The sequence below is a fragment of the Parus major genome, chromosome 1A (genome assembly GCF_001522545.3).
Source record: "Parus major isolate Abel chromosome 1A, Parus_major1.1, whole genome shotgun sequence".
Taxonomy (NCBI): domain Eukaryota; kingdom Metazoa; phylum Chordata; class Aves; order Passeriformes; family Paridae; genus Parus; species Parus major.
This window is the reverse complement of record NC_031773.1, coordinates 36,552,398-36,577,373: the sequence shown is the minus strand read 5'-3', so window position 1 is coordinate 36,577,373 and position 24,976 is coordinate 36,552,398. Positions and strand designations below refer to the sequence as shown.

General features: G+C 35.3%; 1 protein-coding gene across 7 annotated transcripts in view; it reads right to left on the bottom strand.

The window, feature by feature from the left end:
- NAV3 (neuron navigator 3) overlaps positions 1 to 24,976 on the bottom strand; it is a 506,339-nt gene that overhangs the window by 153,144 nt on the left and 328,219 nt on the right. For all 7 annotated transcript variants that reach the window (XM_015628501.3, XM_015628495.3, XM_015628497.3 and 4 more), the window contains one exon: positions 3,390 to 3,462. In XM_015628501.3, coding sequence (XP_015483987.1) covers positions 3,390 to 3,462 — 73 coding nt within the window. The remainder of the gene's footprint in view (positions 1 to 3,389; positions 3,463 to 24,976) is intronic.

Sequence of the window (24,976 nt, the reverse complement as noted above, 5' to 3'; positions counted from 1 at the left end):
ATCTGAAATGAATACTCCTGTCCCAACAAAGTACAAATACTTTAATTAAGGAAAAGCTCATTCAGATAAATCTAAATTCTTTCTGTTCTTAAATATACATCACTTCAAATCTTATGACTTTAAATTACTCTTTTTGCTTTTGGGGTGAATTTTGGGGCACATTGGTAATTAACGGTAAATTCTAGAAAAATCAGAGACTGTGTGATAGTGGCTCTTGTCAGTGAGCACACATCCATTCATACAGATGTGCAGGAAACATGAGAGAAGAAAATAAATGGAAGGTTGTTTTTAAAAAAGGTGACTGTAATGCTCATGATTACATCTTTGAACTTTCAAATGACATGATTTTATAGCTCTCTATTTTATAGTGCTATTACTGATAATGAAGACAAGCTTTGACTAGGCTAAACAGCTCCATGAATGCAATTCTGGTGAACCCTGGTAGCATGCCTATGTCTCCCATTACTTTTTTAACTTTTGTCCAGCCTGAGATGAAGATTTTACAAGGATGCTGTTATTCTTTGCTGATAAAGGATCTCAGTGTCAAAAAAGAAACCTCAGAAGGCTTTAGTGAACTTATCTGCAGCATGTAGGTCTGTTCATAACCTCACTATTATTTTTCTTTGGCACTGACCACCTTGTGAAAGGTTTTTATTAGACCTGTAGACTTGCAGCCTGACATACAATGCCACAACCTTCCTGCCTACCCTGCAAATCAAAATACTGAGCTGTGTGAGCTACACAGCTTTCCTAGGCAAATTTTCAAGTTGAATTTATACGAAAATTACTGTCATTTTCATGTCTCTTAAACCATATTAATGTTCTTTCAATAGGTTTCAGGTGAAATGTTAGTACACATAGTAAGGCCAGCAAACACTGGAGCTTTTGTGCTCACAGCCTGTCCTTCAAAGGCAAACCCAGTCCTGGACACTGGAATATACTTTTCAAAATGTAAATTTGTTCTAAGCAGCCATACTTATTCATCTTCTCTGTGAAGATGCTGCAAGATCTTTGATCAGCAATGAGACCATGAGAGATATGCAGAACTTTCCCAAAACGAGTAAATGTTTTTGGGAACTATGACTTTTGCAGTCATGTTGGTTTCAAGGAAGATAATTGTCAAGGAATACAGAAAATTTGTATTTAAAATTTTCCTAAAAACACCCCAAAACCCCACATGACTATCCATTTTAAGTGGCTCTCATTTGAGAAGACTGTCAGTACATAACACCAGTTTATTTATTCTTATCATTTTGGATCACTTAATGTTCAGAAGAATCCTTTGTTAAATCCCACTGAAAATTTTTTAATTTTAAAATTTTGCTCTTTTCATGTTAATATTTTTTTACCATTTTTGAGAAGGATGCTATCAGTAACTTTTTATTTCCTACTTTTAATAGAGTTAAAATTAAAAGATTTCTCACAAGCAAAAACCCCAGAAACTTCTAATGTGTACTAAACATACACTTGGAAAACTAGGGTATTGTTTTTCTTCATAGCAACTGGATAACTATTTATCAACTGGGCTGACAAGCAGAGATTTGGCAGTCAAGATTTGAAAATTTCTTTTTTTCTAGACCTCTTTGCTCAATTGTCAAAATGAGATCATAAACTGGCTGTGAAATCTTCAAAACTCATTAAGCTTATGGTTTATTGTTCCACAACCTTTCTGGTCATTAATAAATGACCTGGTAGTAACAAGACACATTTACAAGCTTATTACGAGCAACTCAATTTCTTTTCCCCCTAAAAAATGGTAATATTCAGGATTATACATAGTAAAAATGGAATATTTAAGGAAATCACATCTTTGCAGTACTTTGAAGAATACCATGAAGATAGTAATGGATTCACTCCAGATTCAAGACCAACCGCATAAAATAACTTTTTCTTAATCTTACTTCAGCGCTACATGTTAAAATTCAGTTTTGAAGAATAAGGAACATTTTAAATCATAGTTCTTGCATTTAGTCCTATGTAGTAGTATTGCTTTTAGTAGTATATAAATTTAAGGCTACACAATTGAAGCTTATATCCTATTAAAATTATTTTCCAAAGCTAAACAAAGGTAGGAATAAAGGCATTACAGAATGGACACAGATTCTGATTTTAAAGGGTACAGAAAATGTGTCATGTACCATGTCAAGTTATTAAAGAATTATGAGTATCTGCATAAAATAAATTTATGCTATTCACACATTTCATTCATACTTTATATAAAAGCAAAAATAGGCTGCTCTAGAAATTCTGGTTCTAAATAGCTTTAAGGTGAATGACAGCACACAAACTTCCAGTGTTCCCTTGCAACAAGATATATACATATACACACAAAAATTCTCTCAAACTGATTAAGGAGCTTTTCACAATTTGACAAGCAAGGTGAATAGTTAGTAGATATCATGTCTGTGTTACAAGTTTAAAATCCTAGATAGGTTCAGATGGTGAAAGAGTAATTCTGAGTTAGTTTAAAAATCAAACAGTGGTTAGCATTCCAAAATTTTTCTCCATGAATCTTCTATAATTCAACTATTTGAACTGACTATTTGATATTTCAACTATTCCAGAAATTATAATCTCTGGAAAAAAAAAAATTTCTCCCAGGTATTAGTTGTGCTACAAGCAAAATAAAAATATGGGGCTGCATCTCTGAAGGACCTGTTACCTTCAGGCATCAGAGGTCAAAAGGATTTTGAAGGTGCGCAGTACCTTGCAGAACTGCTTAATTTGCTACAGGACAAAGACATATACATTTTATTAATTCACTTGCCTCTTACATGAGCAAGGAAATATTACATAATAATTAAGAGAACTGGTATTTTTAATGTTTTTTGTTTATTACATTTATTAATTTAGTTGCAACGATGTTAGGCAATCATTTAGGGTGACTAATACAGCAGAATAACTGAAGCAGCAAAACCATTCACTATTTCACTTCATAGGAGACATCAAAGGAATACTATAATTTTCAGACTCATCTGGACAGCATTACTACTAATAATAAATTTGCTGAAACAAATAGGCTTCCCTGGGTTTATTTAATTGAGCAAGATTCTAATGTTCTTGTTTGCTTGTTGCTGTTTTGAATCAAATATATGAACAAGCTAAAAAAAAAAAAGTATGCTTCAGTATCTATCTAATATTGTGGAGGTAACATGAAAAGATTAATACCATTGAAAAAATATTGTTTTAAAACATTGTCTCAAGATTCACAAACATTGCATTTCTTAGATCAGTTTCAAGGGAAAATTAAAACTCACTTGTTATCACTAATCTATATTTGCATGCTGTCCAAGACAGCTGGAGCTTGGTATTTAGGTGTGACTTGTGTTAAGAAATTCAGCTTTCAGAAGAAAATCTTGTTATTTGTTCTGATTATTTGTTTGTCTTACCTTCTGCAGAAAGACCTTGGACGTTTACGCCTCTGGCTGCCAGAAAGCTAAGGCAGACATCAACATTCTCAATCTGCAACATGAATAGAAATAACAAGCAGGATAAGACTATTTGAAAAAAACATAGAAATGCTGGGAGAGGGGAAGAAAAAAAAAAACAAAAAACAACTGCCCAGGAATGAATACTTTACATTCATTGCATACTACTACAGCTCTTTACCAAAGTTTAGCAAAAATGATTACAGCTAATTGGGGAATCGAGATAAAGCCTTCATTGTCCTCTTTGGTGCTTAAAAACAATTCACAAATGCCCAATCCAGAATGGCATGCTGGCAACTCAGCAACCCACCTAGTTAACATAAAACTGGATTTTGTATGCTACAAACAAGCAGCAGTGAAAGCACCCATAGAGAACTAGACACTGAGTATGTCTGTTTACTGAAAAATGTAAGCAAAAACCTCTAACAGTGTAAGCAAAGGTACTGTCTTGGGGTGATGTAGGATTCGGTGAAAATATCACTCTAATTAGTGGTTGCTCCTCTAATTTCTTTCCTTCAAATCTTACAATAAATAAAATTAATTTATTTATTGTTTATGTTCCTCAGAAGAGTTCTTGCTTAGTAAAGAACATGGTGCTGCAAGCAAGAACTCTCGGTGATTTAGAATAAATCTACAGTTACCACAGAGAGTTTTAGGTACAAAAATGTAGCCAAAATATAGAGCAATAAAAGGATAAAACTTCTGCCTCTAAAATGAATAAGATTAGACTGCTTTCATGTGTCTGTTCCTAACAGATGAGGGAGATGTTCCACCATCCTCAGCTGATTACCCCAGTCCTTCCAGGACCTCTGAAGGAATAATCAGGTATAAATGCAAAAATTACTATCTTAATCTATAAATATGCTGCTATAAAAACAGAAAAAATTTGTATAGAGAGGTTTTCTGTTTCAAGTGGCTTCAATAGGTTTGATTTTTAAGTACTTTCTTAGGTTGATGCACTGACTTCAAGGCAACTGGGACGACAAAAATAAAATGAAATTTTAACAATGTATTTTAAATACCTATGATCATTGGAGAACATTAAAAATAAAGCAAAGAATATTCAATACTAAAAACACAAAGCTGTATTAGCTCAAGTCCATTCAGTTATTTTATTTGAATGTTTACACATTTTACAATGTCTCATGCCAATGCTTTTCAACCATCAAAACATAAGGGGTAAATTCACTCTTTGAATGAAAACTACTTGATCCTTGGCAGTATCTTTTCTCACCTAAGAAGGTATTTGACTGCTGACCTCTTTCTATATTGGAGTTCTGCAACTGTTCTCTGGAAATGGTAGTAGCTAAAAGGATGTAAATATTCTCTCTACTGCTGACCCTAGAAATATATATTATGAGTCTACAGACTGTCTTGATTCATAGATATAAATGTATAAATTTATAAACACCTGTAAAATATTTAGATATGCTCTTCAAGGACCATAAAGGTCAATACACTACTAAATATATTTTTAGAAGTCTTTTTCAAACCTTGATTTCAAGAGCATGCTAACATTTACAGTGAATAGTAAACTATCTTTTTACTGAATCAATTACAGAAGAAAACCAAAACTCAACGTCTGCAGCTAAAGTAGTGAAATTTACTAAAAACATGGGGTCTACCATAAAGATTTCATAAATCAGTTTGGTGGGTGTCACAATTTTCACAGTTTTCAATGTGGAATAACCATCCTAAAATCAATGGGATTATTCTAGCTCTGGCCCAGCACAGTAACTGTGGTAACCCAGGCATTAACTGTCATTTTCTTAAATGTTTGTATAGTTTTACACCACAAAAAAAAAAACCCAAATTAACTAGGTAATTTTGTTATGCCATAGAGACATGACACAGCTAAATCAGTCTCAAGTTGGCTGCAGCTAAAATAGGAAGATCTGATTCTTCCTCACCTCCTCCTCCTCCTCCCAGGTGTGAGGACCCTGCTGCTGCTGGGCTTCAGCACCTCTCTGAGCACACCAGGAGCTGGCTCCACGCAAGAGAACTCACCCAGCAAAAAGGCAAAGGGATTTCAGTCATTCCAGTCTCCCGTGCAGCCAGATAAGCACTGAAGCCAGCAGAGGGGAGGGCGTGTCCCAGCCTGGGTAAAGCCTGGTTTGGGAGAGGAAAGGGGAGGTGGGAAGGAGGGAGAAGGCAGATGGTGCCACTCCTGGTGGCAGTGGCAAGGCACTGGGCTGCCTCAGCACTGACCTCTAACTAAACCCCTGCATCGGCTGAGAAAATAGTGCACATGAAGAGAATATTTCTACTCAACCTTTAAACAATGCCAACTAAGTAAGAAAAAATCTTTGAACATAAATTTTTCTGCTCTGAAGAATTGAAAAGAAATGAAGATTTGTTGGGCTATTAGCTGTATAACTCATCGTGTCTTTGGACTTTCAAATCAACCATAATGGAGTATCATTTACTTCAAAATGGGAAATTCTGCAATATAAATTAGTACTGAAAGACAAAGGAAAGGGAAAAAAAAAAGAAAGAAAAATCAGTACAATACATCACCCATCTCCAAATAACTGGAACAATATTTCTTAACACATATTCTAGTTTAATCAAGTAATTTTTGATAATGAACATGCCCCCTTTGCAGTAGTTCAGGAGATCTAGTTCATGGGAGAATATTTAAGGCCTAATGTGAAAACATCTCAATACCCATCTGCAATACCAAATATCTAGTAAATAATAAGCCTGATACCTAAAACTTCACATGCATACATTTAGTGAAAAGTATCTGGTTACTTTACATGTCTACTTTTACAGAATGTGTCTTTGAAGTAGTTTCTCTTAAACTCTCAAAAAAACCTAATCATTACCCTAACACCAATGACTCAGTATGCTGCAGAACTACAAAGCAAATTCTGTCTGGCTTCAAAGTTCACCAACAGAAGTGTAACAGAAGCCCTGAGTCCAAAGTCACCCTTTTGGTAGGGGTGTATGAAGCAATAGCAGTGGCCAACTTTCAGACAATAGACTGGGGTTGCACTGTTAGCCTTATAATAAAGGCTTGTTTTGACTTGTGACTTGAGCAAGTTTGGTGTGGCAACTCACAGGCCCATAATACCCTGAAAATGTCAGGAAACAACTCTAGCAGTCAGTTTTCTGATAATAACTGCAGTTACTATACAACTCTCAGAAACTCTTTGGGGATTCAATGAGATATGTATTAATACATTTTTGGGTTATTTTCATTTTCTTTCCACTCCCGTCTAGAAAATGTTAGGCTTAAAATTGTCCCATTTTGAAGCTCTCAGCGTGTCTCTAAATATTGCTTTAATTACCTACTTCTTCCCCTGGAAAACCACAGTTATTCTTTGAACTCAAACCCAAGCAGCCCCAAACACTTTTTCTTCAAACTCACTCACAGATGAGAGTAATTTTGTAATTACAAAAGTTCCAAGAGATTTCAAGCAGCTTCCATTCCTCAGTACTGTTTCAATCAAGAGTGGTATGAATTCCTGAAGTCCATGTTTATATAAGTATTTATTCACTGGGGTAAACTCCTCCTAGAGCTGACACTGTGTGTATAGAATTCTGTTGCTCATATATCAGTGGCTGAAGATTTTGTGGTGTAACACATCATAGACACCAGACAAATTTTGTACCTTACATACGACCACAATCCTGTAGTGAATTTTGCTTGCAGAAAGAACTAGTTTATAGCAGAGATTATGTTTATCATTATAGTGAGTTGTGTCATGAGAACTACAAGGTATTGTAGCAGAAGATATTCCTCATTACAGTACAGAATTCTGGATATACAGATTGACTCCAAATCTTATATATCGCGATAGAGAAGAGTCTCAAATTTCCAAATTTGCTTGTACAGGTACATGTTGCTGCCAAGATCAGACTGTTGCTGTGGATAAAATTCTCCACTGCTGTCAATCCCTGATTTTTATTTTTTTCCAAGGCTCTTATTTTATATTAAAGATTCAAAAGAGTGCAATAAATGCGGCATAGAGAACAGCAGAACTTCAACATTAAAAACCTTAACATCTATAAGTAATGTAAGTAAATAACAATATAATAAACCTTCATTGCCATATAGATATTTGCCACTTAGCTCTTCAATTAGCCATGTTAAAAGTCAATCAACACTACATGAAATTGCTTTTCAGAGGAAACAAAACCTAATTCTGAAACCTAATCACTTCCTTATCAAAACTCAAGGATATTGTGTCAAATTCTGAAACGTAGCTCCAGATACATTGTAGGTAAAGATACACTTGGCTAAGATGATGATAATTTAGGAATTAGTTTGTTGGCATCATCAGGTAGATAACATCATTTGATACTTTTTAATTTAATCCTAATGGGTTATGCTTACAATAAATTAACCTTTCTTCATAAATCTGATCCTTTTGATAGTATTCATACACATAGCATGATGAAAAAAGTGCCTGGAATACTTAACACCATAAATATTAGTGATCTCCAATGTATTTTTACACTGACATTTAAGGGGATACAGTTCCTATGATGATGAACAAATAAACAGAAATGTTACAGTTCTGATATTAATGGATTAGGTGGCATGCAAAGAAGATACATTGGAACTACGTTGACACATATGATATTGCATAGCTGTGGGTAACCTGCTTTTGACTGAAAGCTATCTGAAATTTATTGACAGAAATAAGTCACTAAATCAGACTGGGGGACTTGCATGTCTTGCATGATAAACAGGAGTACTTAATACCCAGCTGACTTACGAGAAGAGCTCATTTGTGGGATGTACTCACCAGTGACTCAACACATAGAATATGTCTATTTATTTCTATTATTTTTGATGCTGCCAAGATTAGTTTTCATCTTCTTTGTCTGAATGACACTTTCTTCACTTCCAAAAATAAATTTAATTGTGGCATGCTCAGAAGACATATAATTATGACTAACACAGCATTATGTTCCTCTGTGTGTATAAGAAGCTCAAAAAAAATCATGCTTCGAATAACTCCCTTTTATTAATTTTATGAATATAGTTTACAAGAACATGTAGACACACTAGTTAGTAACTAGTTAGTTACTGTTCACCTACTCTGAGCTGGATTCTTCCTGGAGAATGGGACACCTTTATAAAAATGACAACCTATTATAACCACATTGATTTTCTATACACATATGCTCTTAAATACTCTTCTTTGATAGCAAAAGTAGAACATTAATTTCTGTTAGCACTTCATTCATGCTATCTTCCACAGTTCCATGTGTGTGTTTTGACATTCTGATTTTTGACCCAATTCCCAGATAAAATTGGCGAAGGATGTCCCTTGTAGAAGTTTCATAATGTTGTTGATAGTTGATTAAGGACATCCATGGAAATAGTATTCCACAGAAATTCAGAGAATCACATACATACTCACTTTCCAGAGAAAAGGAACTCCACAAAACTCTTCAGTATTTGGTGCTTTTTCAATTGCAAATAATAAATAGTATTTCTTTGAGATTGGTATTATGGTATGAGATAGTGTGTTTACAATAATTGTATTTCAAATACACTTTACCAGCATGTTTCTTCCTAAATGTCCTTGGAGTATTAACCTGATTTGAGAGGCATGATTTGAATCTTCCTCTTGCATAGATATTCATCACTAACACAATTTGTGGAGGATTTAAATGAATGCAGAATTAGAAAATATATTTTTGTTGCTAGACACATCCTTCTCTTTCGAGTTCTGTAGCACTAGAACAATCAATATCAAATAAAATGCAGGCCTCACAGGTGACAACCTGGATGCTAAATATTTACAATTCACATGTTGCTTAAAATTATTAAAATTTAAAGAATGTAAAAGCAGATACTATTTGTCTCATTTCAACAGGAATCAGTCATGTACGAAGACATATGAGCTGTTTCTGGCTGCTTACTTAGTAGGTGAAGTGCCAGTGATCAATTGCAGGCTCTAGAAAGATCAGAGGTTCAGGCAAGCAACCAAGATGTCTTCATGAGTAAATAAAATAATTTTTGATGCACATTAGTTGGTAAGAGAGCTAAACTTTCCATATAGATTTAGCTATGCAGAATGCTCTGGGAGACACGGAAAAGTATTTCAAGGTGGAAATGGCCTAAACTCTGATTTTCCCACGCCTAATAGCAGTAAGAGAATTGGTCATGTACACTCTCACAAATACATGGTTAATCCTCATACACACACTACATAAACAGACTATTCTTTGGGAAAACGTATAAACTTTCACAACCTGCTACACTCATAGGTGTTCTCAGAGATTTAAAAGGACAAGATTATTTCACTTTCTGTTCTTAAATGACTCATCCATTGCACATATTGTGACCTGTTGACAACTCATTTGTCGCATGGGAAACACCCAGATTTTTTTGTTTGCTTTGTAATTTTATTCCTTCTGGGTTTTCTTCCCAGCTGGTTTCACTAGTTTGTATTTATGTTCTGCCAGTCCTTAAAACAAAGAGCTTTACCTTTAGTTACAAGACAGAGAAATAGAAATAGAAAATATTTTCTGTTTTAGAGTGCTATGTTTTTCTCCTCAGTTTTATCATTCAGATTATTTAACAAAACTAGGCTTGATAAACCAGGCTTCATAAACTAGGCAGGTGGACATTTAGCTTTTTTTCACTATTTACAAATGGCCATATGTCAAATACTTCCTTCACCAAAAACTAAACATCAAATAAGTCAAGACCTTGCTCCATTTCAGTGATAATGCAACACACTGCTCACTGCTTATGAGCATGTCTGCTTTATACATATCTATATGCACTATGATTTTCTAAGGCTAAGTATTAGGTGCAGAAATTAATTTTGAATAGCTGACTTACACTAAAGAGGTCCAGACAAAGAGGTCAAAAGCATCATCTAGATTAAAATTGGTATGCCAAAATGGATTACCCAATCCAATGTTCTTATCCTCCTGCCTATCTATTCTTTAAATGCTGAACATTCAACACTGTTTGTGAGTTCAGGTAATTCTTAAATAATCACTTAAACAATATTCAGTAGTGAGAGTTCCTTGTCCTTCAATATAAGATAGATGTTCAGCTTACCTGAAATTCTGTCCATATCTTTACAAAAATGTGCAACTGGCAAAATAATTAAGATATAAAAAAATCCTATTGCCTTCATAATTGTACATGTCCTCTGGGATAAAATTTATCCTTAAAAAGTAAGCAACTATGATTTATATGTTATAACATGGTAAGATTCATTTAAATTATTTGTAAAAGTACCAAGAAATAACATCAAACAATATAAGAAACATCTTCTATGTCACGTGTTCCATTCCATTTATCACTGTTGTTGATTTATCTGCTTTCTGCAAAAAGTTGTCATTAAATTCTACTTGCAAAGCTGTCATACCATTTTCACTACACTGTATTGTTGTGTTATCCATAATAGCAGATTCATAGGTATTGTAAAAGGGAGGATCATTTTCTAAATTTAAGAGTAGAGTTTCAAAGGCAACAATGTGAAATAGATTCATATGGGCTCATTTTGCAAGCATTATAATTGAACTATCACAAGCAAGCTGGCTATTATATATAGATCTATAGATACAGATAGATATATAGTGCATATATATATATATATAGTGAAGTTTAAACACAAGTGACAGAAAGAGATCTGCTTTCTTGTCTCTTGAATATTCAAAATTGTATGTCTTTGTTAACTTATAAATGTGTTCAGAATAAATTAATTACAGATTTTAAAATTTGAGCAAGACTGTCTAAAAGTTGTATATTTCCATAAAGTTTCCTCGTGAAGAAAGTGTATAAAGTATTACTGTGCAATAAAAATATTTTCTTTTTACCAATACTACAAAATAAGGACACTTTGAAGAGCAGAGAATACACACAAATTATTCCAAATCTGAAAGCAAATGCAAAGGGAAGAAAAGTGGCCGAGTGTAATGCAAAACTTATAATGCCTCTTGTGAGGAAGCTGTTTTACATTTTCACTTTCTGTGGAAGATGCTCGTATGGCAGGCTGCATGTTACACAGTTCCCTTGGCCAAAGACTGCTGAGACTGAGTGAAATTTGCCATGAATTCTCAGTTTCCCTTGTAGAAATGCAGAAATTTGAAGAAAGGGAAAATTAGGAGGTAAACAAGCTCTCAAAAATCATGTTATTTATTTTCTGGTAACTTTTTTCCCATAAGCTCCTGCCATGGCAGCTTGTTGGAAATAACTTTTTGTGACTACACTGGAAGGTAATGTCAATTTTCCACAGGTGGTGCAAATTAGAAAACCCACCCAAATAAAACAGGTGTTAAACAGTCCTGCTGGGAGATGTTTCGTGCATTCTGCTGGTTTGCTGTTGCACGTGGCCTAGATTAAGGCACATTCCATATCTCTATCAAAATTATGACATATTCTAGGGAGTTAAGCAGAATATACTGACATGCAGACACATTCGGCTTAATTCTACTGTAGCAAACTCCTCATTATTTGCAACAGAATAATTTAAGAAGCATTTAATAAAAATATCTATCAGTGAACCATGTAGCCTCATTCCAGAAAACTGTTCCAAACAAAGCATTGACTTTGCAATAAGAGATCATACATGCAAATTTAAAACTGATTTACTGGAGGCATTTGGGGAGAATTTTACCTTAGAGAATAATAACTACTGGTATGTAGAAGGCCTCCCAGGCAAAAATTTTTAGGAAATTATGCTGGAGTTATTTAATTATTAGTTATTTTTTGAGGGAAAAATGACAATCTTATTTAAAACTGAAATAGCTTCCACTTCCTTTTCCAACAGATATTAAGGAACACGCACATCAAATTCTTCCAACATGCAGTCCAAACACGAAATATGACCAGTAAACCCAGAAATGTGAAAACAAATTAACTTCTCAAGTACTTGGAGAATTCAACAGACATATGTACTGACCTGCTGATAAAAGAATGCATTAGGTCACTACTGAGGTCAAAGCATGAGCTGGGGTGTGTATTGTTTTTAAGAAAATGGTAAAGTGGGAATTGGATCCCTTCTGGCATGAATTACTGTCAGTCCTGTCAGGAACACAAAAGAGACAATTGGTGTTGCAAAGTTTTCACCTAACCCCTCACTTGGTGCTTGGAAACCTTAGAGTAAGTGAGATAATTTCTGTAATGGCAAATACAGAATGCGTTTTGTTTCTGTCTGTACACATCATCAAATTAAGGAAAAATTTAGTAATTCTAAATAAAAAACAATTCTATTCATAATTTTTAGATGGCCAAACAGATCATTATAAACATCTGCTGGTCATTTTCATAAAAAACCAAAACACGCTCTTATCCACAAACACAAAGACCTTCCACCACATAAGAGAAGAATGTAAACCTTTACTCTGATCATCTGTATAAAGAGATGTGATATGAGCTTGCTTCTCCACTTTTTTACTCACTCTTTCTGTTTCTTTTTGTGTCTGCATTTGCTCTCCCCATTTTTATACAGTAGTCTCTGCAGCAGACATTGTAAAGCACAAAATGCAGTAATGGTAATTTGTGAAATGCTATTGAGCTACTATAACACAAATTGTGAGAAACAAAGTTTGGATTTTTGATTGGAATATAGCACTGGGTTTGAACTCAGAAAACCATGGATGTGTTTCAATATGTTGCACGAATTTCTTAGAAAGCCAAATACGGCTGCACAGCAGAAAAGGTAAAAAGAAAAATTATCTTCCAGCGTCTGCAAGTAACTTGCTACTTCAAAACACTCATCTCAACAGGCCTGAGGCCACCACCACCATGAAAGAACCTTATACATGCACTAAGAACACCAAATTGAAGATAAATACTGCCCTGGGAGGACCTTTTTTTAAGGCAATGATAAAAAGAACTCTATTTAAACACAGCTTTTCTTAAAGCAATGCTCTATCTACTGAGGCTTTTTACAATCATTTTTCTTTAATTATGCAACACTTCTGAGTCAGCAAGGTACCAGTGTCTAAATATTTATGGAACTTGGCAACTTCTGAAAACTGGAGGGCAATGTGAAAAAACACACCTCTTTAAAACAGAGGAGGTTCTCTCCATTAGGTCAAAAGAGAGTCTACAACAGAGTCTTCATTTATTAGATTTAATTAAACCTTTGAAAGACTTCCAGTTCTCTCCTTCACCACTACTTAGTGCATAGCAACTTCATTCAGCTCACTCAAAAAAGCAGCTTTTAGAAATAAGGGCAGTGCAACCAGTGATGGAATGAATCCTTTAAAAAATAAGTAAACAACTACGAGGCATTTCACTTCATCTCTTGAACTTGGAACTGGAATCCATCCAGATGCACTGCGTGCTTTCTGAACCCTCCCTCTTGACTACACTAGAAGTCATAATGCTACAGCTTGTGCAGGAGAGACACTAACACTTTGCTCCTATCCATCTGGCCTTTTGAATTTATAAACATTCTAAGTTTTTTTTTTTTTAATTAGATATATTTTCCATATTACCCTGGGAATAGTTATAGAACTTATAGAACATACAGTATTTGTAGAACATTGAGCTCACCAAAAGAAAAATTATAAAAAATGCTTGTTATTAGCAACTTCTTAAAGTACAGCCCAGAGTTTTCTGTAGGACTAAGGCTATGTGGCTGGTCCTCCAGCTGGAACTTAAAGTCCTTGAGAATATATTCATGAGACTGTGTAAGTTACTAGTTTTCCTCTATGTTCAGTTTTCTTATTACTTACTCAAATTGATCTAAGCCCTAAAGAAAAAGATAAAAATCCTAATAGTGAATTGACATCACGGGTTATTAAAACCATTCAGGTTAAACAGACATCTTTAAAACTCACAGGGATAATAAATGAGCCTCTCATTCAGGCTTTCACTTCTGCTAGTGCACCTGAGCATTGGTTTTCAAACCATGTTTAGCACGATATACATAGGAATATGAGGCCATGCTGTATGTGTTTTCATGCCATTCTTCTAAACAGCTTTCATGCTAGCCTGTCTCTTCCCTTTTTTCACAGCTATGTGAGAAAGAATTTTCCACATTTTCATAAGATCTCATGTCTAGATTCTTGGTCAGGGACAATAAAAGCACCTGGAACCACTGAATGCAGTGGGGTATCTGCCTGTAAGCTCAACAGGGTCAGATTTTTTTTCTTGAATTCTCAGCAAAATGCTATAAGAGAAATAGAAGTGCTCAGGCCTATAAAATGAAGCCTTAACAAGCACTTAGGGCTTGTTGACAAGTCACTTCCAATTGCAGCCAAGGAAGTGTAAAGTGTACAAGGAAACATTTTTTTAAATAGTTACCCAAGTGTTTTAAAGTTCCAAAACACTGCCAGTATTACGTGAAAAAAATAAGCATTTTAGAGGGCCTTTAGAGGGGAACATATCTTCAAATACATTAATTCATACGATGCAACAATCTAAATCTTTCAAAACTGTTTATGGCAAGAAATCCAAATAGAAGCTTTATATATACAAGAACTGTGAAAACACCCTTGCACATATGTTTACCCTGGAGTGTTACTGCTGATCTGCCCGTGAACTAAGTAAGAGCTCTTACCAAAAGAAAAACAACAAACACCTAATTTAGAGTTGTTATTAGGAGGAATTACTGAGAAAATTTGTGTGACAGGCAAAACAGCTCACAGGGCTGGATGCTGGTTAGTTAGTTATGGGTACAGCTAGAATACAGAAGACTATAACTATCTAACTCCATGAATTACTATTTATTAAAAAAAAAAAAATCATATGAACTATTACGTGCAAATAGGTCTCAGTTCTTAAATGTGGAAACCACGGGACAAAGAAAATTCTTGTGGTGATCTTTTTCCCCTAGAGGAAAAAGCCATTTGTACGTTCCCATTGTAATTTCAAAGAAATGCAAAGAATCAAGAGGTATGAATAATCCAAACAAGGTTCTAATTAGCTACAAATACAAGCCTAAACAAAATATACACTAATTGTTATAGAATTAAAGACTGCCAAAAGTTACAAGCTAAAATACAAATATATTTCTCTTTCAGGAAGACAGTTCATATTCACCTTTCAGAACTTTGCAGTTCTGGTTTTGGTCCGGATGCCACTTGAAAGTTGCTAGGAACTGCATAGGTAAACAAATTCTTTAAGCCCATATAAACTATCAAAAAGGCAAAAAATATTTCTGATCAGCTTGTGAGATTGAATATAACCAAGTCCCAGCAAGAAAAAATAGTGTATTGAACAGACACTGAAAATGAACCCTGCCCAGACTAATACGTATCCAGACACTGGGCCAACTTAAAATAAGTTCAACTCTAAATAAGTATACTTCTGATTTATGTTATGTGGTCATCTGTTGATCATATGGTCAGCAGACTTCTCAGACTGCGAGTGTTTTAAATAATTCCTGCACATTAGAAAGCTGCCAAAGAGATTACTATATTTATATTTATACTATTTATTTCTGCTGAAACAAAAATGGTTGTACTGTACTCTATTTGTGTATTAAGTTTCAGGTCTTAGTGGATTTAAACAGACAAGTTACATAAAAAATAAAATGAGAAGATTGTGTTATTATTTTAATTAACTTGATCAAAAGCCTTTACATGAAAAGGGATTATTTAATGCTTTTGAAATAAGCAGCCTTTGTGATAACTTGCTTGTTCTACAGTTAATTTAAGCCAATTTACCCATCTGTACCTTAATAGCATTGCCTATAATGGGGTCACCAGCTGTAACAAGATTTATATTTAGAATTAACATCAGTATTTAACTCCAGTTCAAAGTTTGTCAAAACCTTTACTAACACAGAATTTCAGGTGCCTCACGCTATCTGATGCCACTTCAGAGTGGTCAGATCCACGGGCTCGACTGCAGGAGAAGGCTGGCAGAGCAGTTATTCCATGACTACTCTCTATCTGGTCCTGTGCTGTGGACAGACATCGTGAAGAACACAAGACATTTTCTGACAAACAGCATGTTTCATTTAGACATTTCATGGAATATATGGTGATTACAACACAAGTGCATAAATATATACTGAAAGAGCAAGCAAAGAAGTGCATTCTAACTCCCTTACACTTTAGATGTTGGAGCAACAGGAGGAGAATGAAGGAAAAAAAAATGCCAGGGTCAATTGTTCTTTTTAAGTCATCCCTGACATTGTTGTTGTCAGAGAGGGAATATTGACCTGATGGACCACTGCTGTGTGCTAGTCACGTGTGCCAACAACAGCACATTGGGGAGAGGCTGCAAGGGGAAGGGATTTGCAGCAGGGTTCAAAGAGGAGTTTGTTCTTGGAATATAATTAAGGGCATATAAAAGCACAAGCGGGTTAGTGTGCATAAAAGCCAATGGTCTCCAAAATAGTGAGTATGTAAAAGACACTGTAAAATCAAGTAGATTTGGCATTCTTTCCATGAAACAGGCTCACACTAAGCTGCAGCAGATGTAGGCGGCTTCTGTTCCAGCAAAGATCAAGGGCAAAGTGAAAAAATACATCTGGACAGATGACAGTAGTTTCAATACACACCTTCTTTCATTCTTTCTCTTCCTTTTGCAACATTGTAATTGTATTATATTCTGGAAGTAATATAATACTGTTGAAAAACTTTAACTTTTTGAGTAAGCAAATTTTTGATATTTTACTTTCTAACAGGAGAGCAGGGAGAGGTTGTCAAGACTTTCTAACACACATCATAATTTTAAAGGAAGTAAGACAGGATAGTTTTTGTTGCCACATTAGTCAGTAATTAACAACTAGATTTCTAGGACATTCTGTGTTACTTTATTAGCCTCATGTCTTGCAGTCTCTTTGATGTAAGACCAAACTTTTAAATACCAGGTATGTACAGTGGTTAAAAGATGACTGAGTATCCAATACTGTCACCTAGGCATAATGTGCCACACAATACCTCCAAAACCATGATCATTTGTTGGATAGTGTTCATTTTAATTTTAAACATATGTATGTGGTTAAAATTACAGAAAGGGTGTCTTCTTCCTTCCCTTCTGCAGCTAAACTCACAATGCAAACCCCATTCCACCCTAACACTGCTAGTTTCTTTAATTACAATGAAAGCCACAACTTGTTGCTTTCTGGCACCCTCTGCTGCTTTACACATTACACCACAGACAGCATTTTATGGATAGTTGCACAGTTCCTGTAGCTCTTCATTAAAACATCTTCCCAGAAGTTGCATTTGCCAGCCCAACCAAGTAAAAGCTGATGGTACTCATACTTGGTGTGTGCCCTCATATATTGTTTGCAGACTTTAATGCCTAATTATAAAAACCTGTCTAGAAGCTCTTTTTGAAACTTAATCTGGACTCACCCTAAGGAACAGAGATATTAGTTCTGGCAAATCTGTAGAAGAGCAGCCCTCTCGTGCACTCACAGCTGTCCAGATAATACACAAATTCCAAGCCTTTGAAAGCTCCCACAAACTTAGATTCACAAATGAGAGTTAGAGTGGCTTAAATACCTTTGGAAGTGAATAAAATCTTTGAGAGTTCAATCAGAGCTGCACAAGGTACTTTACAGAGATGTGAGGCCATGTTTCTGAGCCACACACTCAAACACACGGTCACATGGTTTCTCAAGACTTAGATGTTGCTGAAGCTTCAGAATTCTCCATTGGCAGAAGAGACAGCAGCAGATTATTTTAGGAGGAAGGATGAGTGAAAGGCCTGGGTACTTCATCTCAGTGTTAAGAAATGTTCTTTTGAGAAAAGCCTACCTCTCTGAGGAAACTTGAGGCTCCACAGATACAGAGCAATAACCTTCTCTAAATAACATACAGCACTCAAAATTTCAAAAGTCTAAGCAGAAGTGGGAGTGGTTAGAAAATATTTAAATAGAAGTCCTCAACTATAACTGTAAGAGAACTGGCATTTTGCCACAGTTCCAAAATAATCCGACATTTGAAAAAACCTAAAAAGCTGACAAAATCTCAACATTAACAGAAAGCCTTGTTTGGTTATATTGTAAAATAAAACCAGTTCAGATACATTGTTTATTTTCTTGTTCAGCTTAAATATGCATTTTTGCTTTTCAGCTAAATATCACGCACTTTCTTCTCTATTTTTAAATCCAGTAAACATTCTAGACATTCCTGGTATTTATAACATACTCTCCCTATAGAAGATGATAAAAATACACCATCATGAAGCAGACATGTTTACTGTAATCTGCTGCTGCTATCTGGGAAAAATCTGTAATGTCTTATAACAACAGGTGCTTTCTAGAATGTATGTCATAGTCAATTTGTGTGTATGTATTTTAACTGCATGTTTATGTTAAGACTTTTCCGTGTATTGCTATTAATGAAGGTTTCAAGGCCATTTATTCCTCACCTCTTTGTCTAAGCATAAGCATTGCTAATATATATTTGTTTTAATCCAAAACTCCAGGGAATATTTACATGACATTTTTGAGGGGAAAAAAAAACCAAACCAGCTAAAAATTGAAGAACATGGAAAGCTAACTACAGATGGGTGAAATGGAGAGACGGTAAACTGAAACTCTTCAAGCATACTGCAGCATTTAATCTCTGAATGTCCTCTCAATACAGTCTGAGTCAAGTTTCTGATTGATTTACATTCCTGACAAACACAGCTGAAGGATGGGTAGAAGTGAGAGATGGGTGAGATGGCCATATCTCAGGGACATGAGTGACATATTCCTGACAGAGATTGAGGGGAGGTGGGTTTCAAGGAGCTGCAGGGGAGACAGGGAGAAGGAAGGCAGTGATTGAGGGAAAACAGTTCACTTTAAGGAACAAGAAGATTTTTTAGTGTTTGGAAGACTCGGTCTAGAGAAACAAAATGTACAAAACCCTAATTCCAGTCCTAACCAAGCAAACCCAACCATAACCTAATGACTCAGTAGATTTCGTGGGGACTGTGTAAGTATTCATCACAATATGTGTACTTTTCATTACATTATTATTTCATTAACATCTAGATGAGTTATTCTCATATGATTCTACACAGTAATAACACCAGGGATTTGTAAACGTAAACAAAAAGGCTAATAGTGTATGATTTATACTTCATGAATAATGTACTTCTAGCCTAGTAAAATAACACTCAGGACGTGTTCCTGCAGCATTTTCTTTTATGGCTTCAGTCAAATGTGAGTGACTCATTGGAGTGTGTATCTCAGTGTCTGATACCACAGTGAGTAACTCTAAGCTATTCTGTGAAGAGAGATTGTTATAAATCTTGTGATCCTTTTAGTGTTCTCAAATGTAATGTACTAAATATAAGGAGAACTGCATGTTTCACTGCAGAATAAAGAGGTCTCACAAAAAGTCAAACTAGAATCACACCATATCAAAAAAAGATGATTTTGTTGCTGTTTCCTCCTCTTCCTTTCTAAGACAGTTACATTCTTAGGCAGGATGAATGAAGTGTTCTATTCTTTATTCTCTACTAATCTCACACTTGCAGCAGTTCTTCCAACCCTTCCTCAGTTTCCTTGTTCTCTCAGAGTAAAAATATGCTTGGTCTACCACAAAAAGGCAACTGTTACTCTGTCTGTCCAGCTGTCATCCCATCTGCATTGTCTCTTAAATCTCTTGAGTTTCTGGAAATTTTAGGGTTTGTTTACAAAAGCACTTGGAATTCCTCCTCTTCCTGTTCTATGCTAAACCAGCTTGCCTCTCATCTTACTCAAACTGGCTGTTTTAATAACATTAATAATCTCTTATCAGCAAAACTTGAAACAAGAATTCAAACGTCTACATCCTTGAGATTCAACCATCATTAACACCTTTAACTTTGCCCTTATAGAAATTGTTTTATTTCCTTTCTTTGGTCTCTTTATTCATATAGTCTCAATTATTTCCAAAATGCATTCTTATATAGACCCTCATTATTCCCTTTATCTTTTTTCTTTTGAGATTACACATATCTCTAATCTTGATACACTCATTTTCATTTTTATTCTAGTCATTATATCAAGTTAATTTCATCTATGAACAAAAGAAATTAAACTTATATGTCTACACTAATGAAGATGTTACTTCCTGTAACTATCCTTCAGTTTGCATTATCTCTTTGCATATTTTCACTGTAGATATATCTACATGCATTGCTTTTTACCAGCCAATTTTTAAATTTCTGTGACACAGAAAACTATATAAAAAAAGGAATGAGCCTCCTTCAAGTCATATGCAAGTTTATAAAATGTCTTTGTTGATGTCTAAAACGAAGAAGGAAACTCTAATACTGAAGTTCAGCTTCTAAAATACTGTCCTGCACTCATCATTCATGATTCAAGAGTTTGAAATATGGGAGACTTCAATGACAATTGGTTTCAGCATTCACTGAATGCCAAACAAGTAACAAATGCTCTGAAGCAGTCTTGTACATTGTACACTGAACAGTGGATTGTGAGTGTCTGGATGTGTCAAATGTGCAAGAAATTCTTCCTTCAAACAGCTGAGGACAGTCACCAGGGAAGGACGTGGGAATGGGATTAGTTCTTAAAAAGATCACACCCTGAACCTACCTAGGAAATGAGAGGACTTGTCCAATAAAGCATTTTCAGAAGGCTAGTTAGGACATGCTCCTGTCTATGACAGTATTGGGCCCTTGGGTTCTGGGAATCCCAGAAAGGTTAAAAGTTTAATGTAAATCACCTACCTAGTGAAGAAACCCACAGAGCACAGCTAGTTGAGGAAAAAAATATACTTGAAAGTGCCACCAGAAATGGGAAACCTGAATATGTATCAGGCTGAGGAGTGTCATTTCCCTCACAGAAAAACATCCGCATATATCCTTTCATAATGGAGCTATATCAGCCTTGTCTGCTCTTCCACCTAGAGCTGCCAGTGTTGCAAGGTAGGAGAGACCAGAATGTGAAAAGAAGTGCTTGCTACCAGTGTAGCTCTAATGTGTATTTAACTCACAGTTCCCCCCAAAAAATAATTGTACGAGACTTAATTCTGCCAAACCACGAGAGTTGGATTCAGAAATGTGTAATTAACAGGTAAGTAAATCCTTGTGAGGCAGGACACCAAAGAACATAAGCTGTGCATGACCACAACCCAATTTTCCTAGGGAATGGGGATCATGATGTTTCTGCCACGACTAAAAAAGTCCAAGGAAGAAATGCAGTTAATGGGAGCTTGCAAACTTTTGGGGACAAGCTCATTTACACTGAGGGAAAAATGTCCTCATGAAATTCCCAGACAGACAAAAACCTGGCTTGAGGCTGCACATAAGTGTGGACAATATAGGGGTTGTACAGATGTCAGAAGGGGTCCTGTATCTGTCACTGCAGGAAGAAACTGGCCCACATATTAAAGGAGCTGCGGTTAGTTTTCAAAACTCAGATTGAATTCCCAGTTTCCCAAGGGACCATATTTCTTCACACAGCCAAATTTCTGTATATTTTTCAATCTGTCACACCTGTGTCACATCTTTGAGGAAGGCTCACCTGAAGCTATTCCAAAGTACCTGGAGCTGCTCCAAAGCACAGAAAGCATATCTTGAATTCATATAACCAATCTCACCAACAACTAGCAAAGACAGGAGATTCTTACACAGTTCAAAACTGGATGCACTTGACAGTGAACATAGGGATGACATTTTCAGACTTCCCTTTCCACCAAGACCTACACACAACCATACCACACATATTTTCACATGGAACTCATGAACCTTAGTAGAACCCTCAATGCTGACTTTATATACAATTATCCTGTTTTTCACAAACAAGTTTTAGACACAAAATATCGTGCTTATTTCTCAACCTTAGATATTGGATACATATCCATTGCTGGGCATGTATGGATGTGCTACTCCACAGTGTCTGCCCAGCATGTCCATGCCAGAGAAAGTCTGAAGGACACAGGGCACATTAACAACTTCAGCAGCTGTTCTTTCCACTCATTTTTCCCATCCACAGGCTGACTGTATGTTAGGAAGAGATGTGCATGCACCCCATCCTCTTGCAACCTTGTCCTCCTCCAGAGAAAAACCCAAGCATACAAGCAGAGATGGAGCCACCACGGGCTTCTGCAGGACTACAGGAACTCTACAGAGCACTTCTAGCACAATAAATTACAAAGTAATGTCTACCAGTACAAACACAGTAACTTTGTCTTTCACACACTTTAACTTTCTCTCTCATAGAAAAAGCTCCCTGGTTAAAGTAGAGACTGACCCACCTACTCCACCTTCCTCTTGTTAAGGTACACAACTTTTCTTCAGTCTCCTACAGTAAAGCAATATTTTTGGCATTCTTCTGCTTTTTGTACAAAACATTTTTTTATTATTATTTTTATTATTTTATGACTTTTTAAAGGCATTATTAACAAAATCAAGTACTATGTTGTAGAAATTATCTTATTAGTTCAAAACACAGTCGCACCAATTCCCACATATGAGATACAATGCTGCTCACCCAAAATGGGTGCTAGCTCTGATAAATAATTTTTTTTACTAAAGATTCCTATCAATTTGGCAGTGTTCTACAGCTCCTACACTTATTCTCCACTCCCTGATTTCCAGGAAGAATAAGACCTGTATTTTCAGTGAACTCAACTTTCTCTGTGGGTCTGCAACATATCTGTATTCTAAATCACAAAAAAATACCTTTGATGAATACCTTTGGTTTTATAAACATGTAGAAAATTGTGGCAAAGATCAGACTGACAAAATAAAAAAATAGTCTTCATGAAGTGCATACAACACTAGGATACTCTTTAAAAAGGAAGGTCTCTCCAGCACTATCATAACTATGAGAAAACCCCTGCTACCAGAAAAAATTAAGGATGTTTTTGTACCTACATGGGTATTGGCAGAGACAGTTCTTGTGGGAAGCAGCAAGAGCTAATTCTAAATAAAAACACCTACTAAGGCACATTAATCTCTGAAGGATAAATCAACTTGCAGTGTAATAAACTAAAAATTTTTGCCAACTTTGAATTTATTTTACAATTTGTGCTGCTAACAGCACTGTGAACTGTGTGATTTTTGTAAGTCACTACGAACAAAACTGCAAATGTCACCATTAAAGGATTTTCAGTCCAACACCTTTTGACTCTTGCATTTTCTCCAACTACACCAGGATGGATTGAATTGGTATGTTTTGTGTGCTTACTGTGTGTTTGATTTGTTAAAAGCTGAAACATTGGAGAATTTCCTTTCTATTTATCATTTTTTCAGGAGAAAAAACCCCAAACAACCCTGAATTCTTTGTCTTTGAACAATTAGATAAAAGATTTATAACGTATCTTCTACCCAGAAGGCTATCTCACTTTTTCTAATGATGGGGGTACTTAAAACAGAAATGAAAGAAACAGATGGGTTATAAAGAAGCAGAAAGGAATTAGCTTTAGATTTTATTAAAAAGTAAACCCTTGAATAATATATCCTTCCATTATTTTCTAAATAAAGGTATGAAATGTCCTTAATTGATAGATTTATGGAATAATTTGTACAAGGAAAAGATAGAAATTCATGTGGCATTATTTTCCATTGAAGGGATTCAAAGAGATGAGGAAAAACTAGAGGTTCTATTTTTTCTCCTTGAAAGCATAGCTGTAATACACAGAGGTTAAAATCCTTATTATATTTATGAAAAAAATTAATAAGAAATACTAAAATGTTTTCACTGCAGTAGACTGACCCAGCTAACAAGTGAACCTCCCTAATTCTCCTACAAATTTCATTTATTTAAAGCTTCTGAGATTTTACTATGAAATAATTTATCCCCCAGGACCTCTCAGATTCTCAGGTTCCGTGTGCAACATCAAATGAGTGAGCATAATGAATCCTGGTAATGCTAATTACGCAAAAACTGGGTGCTGCTAGGCTTCACAGGTTTTTAGTTTTTATGAACTTGGACCTATGGAGCCAATTCAACTTGTCTGTGTATTTATATATCAGTGCCAAAATGATCATAGGGTGCAAGACATTGCAATAAAACTAACTAAAAGAAAACTAAACCCCAAGCATTTTATATACATTTGAAATAAACATTAAAATATGTTTATAATTTAAGGTAACAGCTGAATTGAGATGCCTCAAAAATCACTTGAAAGATGATACCATTGGCAAGAGGAAAACCAGATTATAAGTGGAACAGAATTTGGGAATATTGGTAGTGATTAATTATGAGCTGGCATCAATATCGTCCACAGAGAGTATCAAAATTTCCAACAGCAGACAATCCATGCCAGTGCTCCCTAACTTTTTAAAGCTAATAATATATATATATATATAATAAAATATCTTAGACCTCCTGAAAATGAGTATCAAAGACCTCCTGGAAAGGGTATCAAATGGCAGATGAATAGAGAAATCATTTCCCCTTAATTGCAAGTTGTGAGATCAAGGACTATGAAAACATATGTGCAAGAAGAGGGCAGTGGGATTCTTGAGGTTTATTAACTAAAAATTTTTAAATTAAAGACTATTATGACTGTTCCTGGTTTGATGGCTGATGTTCTAGCTAGTTCTGACAGGATATATTGCTATATACTGGTGTATCTCAAACATACAGCATGCAAACTAGCTTTGATTACTGTCTTTGGGTTTTTTACTTATATATCACAAATACCTTAAGAGTCCACTGCTATAAGAAGAAGAGAATTGCCCTACCATTAACTGAGTGGGCTAA